This window comes from Chlorocebus sabaeus, chromosome 6 (assembly GCF_047675955.1).
Source record: "Chlorocebus sabaeus isolate Y175 chromosome 6, mChlSab1.0.hap1, whole genome shotgun sequence".
Classification (NCBI taxonomy): domain Eukaryota; kingdom Metazoa; phylum Chordata; class Mammalia; order Primates; family Cercopithecidae; genus Chlorocebus; species Chlorocebus sabaeus.
The window spans coordinates 17,221,983-17,230,026 of NC_132909.1; the positions used below are offsets into that span (position 1 = coordinate 17,221,983).

General features: G+C 54.5%; 1 protein-coding gene across 2 annotated transcripts; it reads right to left on the reverse strand.

Moving 5' to 3' along the window:
- Window positions 1–890: 890 nt before the first annotated feature.
- Window positions 891–7,275, reverse strand: ZNF526 (zinc finger protein 526). 2 transcript variants are annotated; one of them, XM_007996969.3, is made up of 3 exons: window positions 7,168–7,275; window positions 3,638–3,731; window positions 891–3,556 (listed from the first exon to the last, which is right to left on the reverse strand). In XM_007996969.3, the coding sequence occupies exon 3, from the start codon at window positions 3,537–3,539 to the stop codon at window positions 1,527–1,529; it is 2,013 nt and encodes a 670-aa protein (XP_007995160.1). In that variant the 5' UTR covers window positions 3,540–3,556; window positions 3,638–3,731; window positions 7,168–7,275; the 3' UTR covers window positions 891–1,526. The 2 variants fall into 2 exon arrangements, with proteins under 2 accessions (XP_007995160.1, XP_007995161.1); XM_007996970.3 differs by lacking the exon at window positions 7,168–7,275 and adding an exon at window positions 6,922–7,154.
- Between the last annotated feature and the right edge of the window lie 769 nt (window positions 7,276–8,044).

An 8,044-nucleotide genomic window follows, 5' to 3' on the forward strand; every position in this document is an offset into this window, starting at 1 on the left:
GGCCCAGCTAACTTAATTTTTGTAGAGATGAGGTCTTGCTGTTGCCCAGGCTGGTCTCGAACTCCGGGCCTTAAATGATCCTCCTGCCTCAGTCTCCCAAAGCACTGGGATTGCAAGCGTGAGCCACCGTACCTGGCCAGTTTTTTTTTTTTTGAGATGGACTCACTCTGTCACCCAGTGGCGCGATCTTGGCTCACTGCAAGCTCCACCTCCCAGGTTCACGCCATTCTCGATCTAGGCTCACTGCAAGCTCCACCTCCTGGGTTCACGCCATTCTTCTACCTCAGCCTCCTGAGTAGCTGGGACTACAGGCGCCCGACACCACGCCCAGCTAATTTTTTGTATTTTTAGTAGAGACAGGGTTTCGCTGTGTTAGCGAGGATGGTCTCGATCTCCTGACCTCATGATCTGCCTGCCTCGGCCTCCCAAAGTGCTGGGATTACAGGCGTGAGCCACTGTGCCCAGCCACCAGTTTTAAAAATCTGTACAACAGGGAAAATATTGAAATCTATGTCACAGGCTGTTGGGATCATAGTACACATACAGTGGTCAGTATGGTGCTTGCCTCGGCTAGGCAGTCAGATGAATAACTGGATGGTCTCCAAATATACCAAGAGCTCACTCTCTTGCAGTGCTGTCTGCCTGGAATGTTCTTTTCCTCTTTCACTACCAGATTCCTACTTTTCCTTCAGGGACTACCTCCTCTAGGAAGTCCTTGACTCCTGATCTTCCACCATGGAGGTCTGTTTCCTGGGATCCCACTGTCCCTGCACATCCCCATCATAGCCCTGAGAAGCCTTAGGCCTGACTCATCCCTGCCCCCAGCATCACCCAGTATGTGAAGAGGGAGGCCTTAGGACACACAGGCTGAATGAATCAATGAGACACACTCAGAGAGCAAGCCATCTGTACTTGTGTGTTTCTCCTATCAGACTGTGCATGCCTTCTGTGGGCAGAGCCTGTGCTGACTTGCTCCTGGGTCTACAGCATCACCCAGTCTGGAGCTGAGGACCTGGGTACCTACAGATTTCCTTCCACACTGTCAGAATTGAGACAAAGGAAGCCCAGAGAAATCAAGTACCCGCCTCCACCAGGCAGAGCAAAGTCCTAGGTACCCAAAATCCAGGGAAGGCAAGGGCTGGGGGTACAAGCAGAGAATCTGAAGAGGTATATGAGAGTGGCCAGCACAGACCTGGAATAAGCTTGGTGCTCAGTGAAGGTTACCTGATGTTGCTGGGCACCAGGGTGATGCAGTGCAAAGGGCCTTGGCCAACCCGCTTTGCAGCGTAGCTGGGTGACCTGGTACAGATCACATTGCATCTCAGAGCTTCAGTTTCCCCTCAGGCAGAGAAAGATGACAAGAGAAGCCTGGAAGGGTTGTTCTGGGGAGTCAGTGGGTAAAAGAGGCCAGGGTGGATCCTGGCACATGGTGGGTACCAGACCAGTTTGGCAGAGGAGGTCCTCTCTCCCCAGAGGTACCCACACTGGCTGTTGCAACCAAACCCTTTTGTTGCTTTTCAGCTGCGTCACACGAAGGCTGTGTCCAATTGCAAGAGCCCGCCTGCTTCACTGGCCCCCAGGGCAGCCTGGCACAGCTGCAGCGTGTCCTCGAGCGCCAGCGGCTGGGATGTCTCAATGATAGCGATGGTCTCCCCCAGCTCTGTGCACATGATAGTCTGTTGAGGCTCAGGGGGTGGGGGTGGGGCAGGAGGTGGTGATCTGGGAGGCTGTAGTGTCAAAGTCCGAGCTCGGGCATGGACCCGCTGATGCAGTCGCAAGCCCGCCATGGCGCGGAACCAGCGGCCACAAGTCCCACAGTAGTAGGGACTCTTGTTGTAGAGACCAGTGATGGGGAGGCGGGGGGCGCGGGCAAAGGCAACTGGCCGCAAGTGCAATCGCCGGTGCTGCTGCAGGTTGGAGCTCTGTGTGAAGCGCTTGCCACAGTCCAGGCATTGGTAGGGACGTGCGCCCGTGTGGGTCAACTGGTGGCGGCTGAGGTTGGCCAGAGAAGCAAAAGTCTTGCCACATGAGTGGCACTGGAAGGGCCTCTCGCCCGTGTGTGTCCGCAGGTGGTTGCGCACGTGGATCAGCTTCTTGAAGCCCTTGCCACAAACCCCACAGCGGTGGCGCCGTTCGGGGGGCCCATGTACTGCCCGCCGGTGCCGGGACAGCCGGGAAGCTGAGGCAAAGGACTTGGAGCACTGTGGGCAGGGCAGCTGGGCAGGTGGGGCAGGGGGTGGTGGTGGAGGGGTGGGCTCTGCGGGAGCTGGGGGAGCTGTTGCTCCTGTGGGAGGTGCCCCGCTTTTGCCAGCGTGAGTGCGCCGGTGGTAGAGGAACTTGGTCATGTTGCTGAATGTCTTGCCGCAGCGACAGCGATGCAATGGGTTGGCAGTGTGGGCCCGCCGGTGGGCCACTAATGTGAGTTCTGTGCCAAAGCCGCGGCCACAGTCTACACAGAGGTAGCGGGCTTCCCCGCGGTGCAGCCGCAAGTGCTGCTCGAGTGACGCTGCTTTCTTGAAGACTTTGGAGCAGGTTGTACACTCGTGTGTGCCACCAACATGGGCCCGCCCATGAGCCTGCAGCCGGTTGGCGGAGCTGAAACTGCGCTGACATTGGCTGCAGTGGAAGGGGTGGGCGGCAGATGCCGGGCTGTGAGATGTCCGCCGGTATTGCCGGCGAGCCCCTGCTGAGGGCTGGTGCTGGGGACAGTCCCCGCAGCCCTGAGCCCAGCTAGCTGTGGACTCGTCACCTCCCACAGCATCATCACCGACCTCTGCCATGGCCTCCTCATCCTCCATCTCTTCATCATCTTCTTCATCCTCCTCATCATCCTCCTCCTCCTCCTCCAGCCCATTGCGCTCCTCTTTCTCTAGGGAGTCAAAGTGGGTGCCCTGATGCTCCAAGAACTCCTCAGGGGTGGCACAGAGGGTAGAGCACTCAGGACACTCATAGGGCTCCATCTTGACTTCGGATGGGGGAGAAGGTGGAGGCAGTGGTGTTGGGGGAGGCAAAGGCGGTGGCACTGGTGGCTCAGCTACCGTGGCAGAAAGGTGCTGGGCCTTTCGATGAGCCACCCACAGCTCGGGTGAGGGGAACAGCTCCTGGCAGTCCCAGCACTGGTATTGGATCTGGTTTGCAGACTCCCGGAGGTGGGCATCCTGGTGGGCCAGGAGTTCACCAGGGGAGAGGATGAGCTGGCTGCATTCACCACACTGGAAGGGCCCCTCAGTGCCCGGCACCAGCTCCGGCTCCAGGCCATCATTCTGTGTGGTCAGTGCCTCCTCCTCTGAGACAGCAAGCATGTGCTGCTCCTGGTGTGAGAGGACTTCCTCCAGTGTGTTATAGAGGCTGCCACACTCAGAGCACATGAACTGGTGATGCTGGAAGAAGAGGGATGAGGCAAGGGCCTCCCCAGGTGTCATCTCAGTCACCTCTGTTGACATCTCCATCATCTCCCCTGACATAGGTGTTGACATCTCCACTGCCCCTGGTGACATCTGTGTTGGCATCTCGGCCACCTCAGCCACCACCTCTGCCATTGTGGGGAAGGCAGTGCCTGGAGAAAGAGGGGCAGGAGCCAGTGAGAAAGCAGGAAACCAAGGGGAGGTGGAGTTCTCTTGCCCATCCCACTACTCACCAGCCTCTATTGCTCAGGAAGTCTTAATCCAATGTTTCTGCCTCGGTCTTCTGTGATCCCATGTCTCCGAAGCCTACAAACACCCCATGGCAGCCTGCAGGAGAGAATCAGCACTCAGCCCAGCCTCTTTTTTTTTTCTGAGACAGAGACTTGGTCTGTCGCCCAAGCTGGAGTGCAGTGGCACAATCTTGGCTCACTGCAACCTCTCGCTCCTGAGTTCAAGTCATTCTCGTGCCTTAGCCTCCTGAGCGGCTGGGACTACAGGGGTAGGCCACCATGCCTGGCTAATTTTTGTATCTTTTTTTTTGTAGAGACAAGGTTTCACCATGTTGGCTAGGCTGGTCTCAAACTCCTGACCTCAGGTGATCCACCTGCCTTTGCCTCCGAAAGTGCTGGGATTACAGGTGTGAGCCACCACGCCGGCCAACAGCCCAACCTCTTTTTTTTTTGAGATGGAGTCTCGCTCTGTTGCCAGGCTAGAGTACAGTGGTGCGATCTCAGCTCACTACAACCTCTGCCTCCCAGGTTCAAGTGATTCTCCTGTCTCAGCCTCCCGAGTAGCTGGGACTACAGGTGTGCGCCACCATGTCCAGCTAATTTTTGTATTTTTAGATGGGGTTTCACCATGTTGGCCAGGATGGTCTTGATCTCTTGACCTTGTGATCTGCCTGCTTTGGCCTCCCACCTGGGATTATAGACGTGAGCCACCACACCTGGCCCAGCCAGCCTGGCCTCTTTACCAAGAGGGCCAGGCACACCTTTTCTCAGAATACCACAGCCTTTGCCTGCTGTGCAGTTTCCTCTTTGTGCAACACTTTTCCTCTGCCTCTTATATATACACACACAGATACACCCAAATGTTTAAAAACACAGGCCCTGGAACCAGACTGTCCTCGGCTTGAATCTGAGCTCTACGACTTACTTCCTCTGAGATTGTCTTCTTACCTGTAAAACGGGGCTAAAAGTAGTACTGACACAAAGTCCCTGGTACTTGTAAAGGTCAGCTGTAATCCTGTATAGTTCTCCAGAAAGATTGTTTTTGGACCCTAAGTCTTTGATGTTGCTATTCCCTCTGCCAAGAAACTTCTCTCCTCTTTTTGTCTGACAAACTCCTACCCAGCACCTTTTGGGAAGCCTTGTCTGGTATCTCTACATCCTCAGGGTTCCTATGATATCCTGTGCCACCTCTATCATGGCAAATATCATGAGTTTGGGGTGGCATCTCACTGTTCCTCACTGGACTGAGAGTTTGTGGGTCTGACTCATTGTGGAGGCTCCAGTCAGCAACAAAATCTCTGAGCAGGGACATGAATTTTAACTTTCAAACTTCCCTCTATATGCCCCATCTTCCCTTCTACGTATGTGGGCTGAACCCCACCCAGGCCCCTTCACACAGCAGGGACTCAGAGTACACTCAGCAAATGACTGCCTCCCTCCCAGGCCTAGCAGCTAATCTCATGAATTCAAACCCATCTTTTTTACCTCTTTTTCACCTAATCTATTAGCACCAGAGGGCAGGTGGAGTCTAGTTTACAGCCTTGCATATAGAAGTTGCTCATATTGCCAGGCGCAGCGGCCCATGCCTGTAATCCCAGCACTTTGGGAGGCCGAGGCAGGCCTCCAAAAGGTCAAGAGATTGAGAGCATGTTGGCCAACATGGTGAAACCCTGTCTCTACTAAAAAAATACAAAAATTAGCTGGGCATGGTGGTGCATGCCTGTAATCCCAGCTACTTGGTAGGCTGAGGCAGGAGAATGGCTTGAACCCAGGAGGCGGAGGTTGCTGTGAGCTCAGATTGCACCACTGCACTCCAGCCTGGAGACAGAGAGAGACTCCATCTCAAGAAAAAAAAAAAGTTGCTCATATTAAGCACCCAGAGGATAGGAGGTTAGCCTGTACATCACTGAAGTATGTCCAGTGCCAAGAACAAGGTCTAGCACACAGTACATATTTAGTGACTGAGAAATGCTCCCAGGCCAGGCATGGTGGCTCATGTCTGCAATCCTAGCATTTTAGGAGGCTGAGGTGGTTTGATCACTTGAGCACAGGAGGTCGAGGCTGCAGTGGGAAGTGAGACCTTGGGAGATATTTTTTTTTTTCCCCTCTTTTTGAGACAGGGTCTCACTCTGTTGCCCATGCTGCAGTGCAGTGGTGCGATCTTGGTTCACTGCAGCCTCCACCCCCTGGACCCAGGTGATCCTCCTGCCTCAGCCTCTTGAGTAGCTGGGACCACAGGTATCTGTCACCATGCCTGGCAAATTTTTATTTATTTTATTTTACTTTTTTTGAGACAGAGTTTTGCTCTTTTTGCCCAGAGTGGAGGGCAGTGGCGTGATCTCGGCTCACTGCAACCTCCGCCTCTTGGGTTCAAGCAATTCTCCAGCCTCAGTCTCCCAAGTAGCTGGAACTACAGGCATTCACCACCCCACCAGGATAATTTTTGTATTTTTAGTAGAGATGGGGTTTCACCATGTTGCCCAGGCTGGTCTTCAACTCCTGACCTCCAGAGGTCCGCCATGATCTCCCAAAGTGCTGGGATTACAGGCGTGAGCCACTGCACTTGGCCCCTGGCTAATTTTTAAATTATCTGTAGAGAGAAGGTCTCCCTATGTTGCCCAGGCTGGTCTCGAACTACTGACCTCAAGCAATCCTACCGCCTAGGCCTCCCAAAGCGCTGGAATTACAGGTGTGAGCCACTGCTTGGCCGATCCTGAGTTTAACTGTCCCTGTGCACAGTCCATTTCTACCAGACCAACTCTCCCATAAGACTGTGAATTCCCAAAATACACAGCCCAGTACAGGGCACTGCTTTCAGTTAATGCCCAAAAAATAATCCTTGAGTAAATTATTCACTAAAGGACCTGGAGCTAAACTTTCCTTATCTACTATTCCAACCCCCTTCCTAATTTTTGAGTTGCCAGGCCCCTGCACACAACAGCCATTCCATAAAGGACCTTCCTGGAAATAGGCAACCAGGGGCCCGAGAGTTCCATTTTTCTTTGATTACAGTCCCATTTCCAACAGAGAACTCCCCTAGGGCGAGGCCCAGTGCCTGCTGCAAAGCTTGCACAAAGCAGGTACCCAATAAATGTCTACGAGGTGGCCCGCGAGACTTGAAATTTGCCCTTTCCTCGTCTAGGATTCTTTCTCTCACTCTTGAATTGTGAACTACTTAGGAAAGGAATGGGGGGTTTTCACACAGTATATCAGTAAGTCTTTCCAGGAAGGAACCCACTAGGGCCCTGGAAATTCAACTTTCCCGCTTTACAACGCTTTTCTCCTACCAGACTCATCTCCTCGGCCGGGTGAGAGCTCGCAGCAGTGGGTGGTGGGCGAGTTCCAGCGTAGGCTACTGCACACTAAAGGAGCCCCAGGGCACACAGGAAGGAGCGCTCTCCTTCCAGCCCGCGCCGCTCCCGCCCTAGCGCAGGCCTCAAGGCTCTTCGATCCCTGCAGACCCCTTAGTTTTCCTTCCGCCCTCTCCGTCCACCCAGCGCTCTCTTCCCCGTCCCGCCCCGCGGCGCCCTCACCCGTTTCTCTTATCTCCTGCAGCCCCTGCCGCTCTTGACACAGACCCTCGGCTCTGGGCGTGTGGGACCCCTCACTATCCACACCTCCCATTGGGCGGTGCCCTTACCCGTGGCGGCCAATCAGAACCCGCAGCGCAGGGCACGCGACCTTGCGCCTGCGTGTTGCCACTCAGGCGGGGCTCCGGGAGTTATCCACGCACACATCTGCGCCCTGTGGGCGGGACGCCGGGCGAGGAGAGGCGCCTGCGCAGTTCTCCGGGACGCTGTTGGGCCAAGCGTCGGAGAGTTCTGTAGACAGACGCGGGCAACCTTTGGTGAGCGTTGGGCTCATGGAGTGAACTGGGCGGCGGGAGACCTTGACAGAGGTGTCATTTCAAAGCTGAAGAGACGGAGCATTTCTGAGAGTACAGCTTTAGAGCCCGACACACTTGGAGTTTCGCCTCTCCGGGCCTCAGTTTTGCTGGTGTGAAGTGAGCTTGAGTCACAGCCACCTCAAAGGTTGTTTAGGGGATTGGATGATATCACACATGCACAGAGCTCGTACACTGTAGGCGCCCACTACAACCCACTTAGCAAGACAGAATCCTTCACAGTTTGTTAAATTGGTTTCCTATCTTTCCTACTCTTCGTTTGATTTAACGATAGTCCCTTACCAGGCGCTCCTTGTGAGTTTAGCCCAGGACTATGCTTCCGTAGCTTACCATTGCCATCCACTTGTTTCACAAGTAGGGAAACTGAGGCCCAGAGAGGGGAAGAGATTTTTGGGGGGCTTTGTTTGTTTGAGACGGAATCTCGCTCTGTTGCCCAGACAGGAGTGCAGTGGTACGATCTTGGCTCACCGCAGCCTCCGCCTCCCGGGTTCAACCGATTCTCCTGC

Bases quoted from the DNA above. Each gene is read 5' to 3' on its own strand.
- ZNF526 (XM_007996969.3), bottom strand. From the start codon at position 3,539: ATGGCAGAGGTGGTGGCTGAGGTGGCCGAGATGCCAACACAGATGTCA.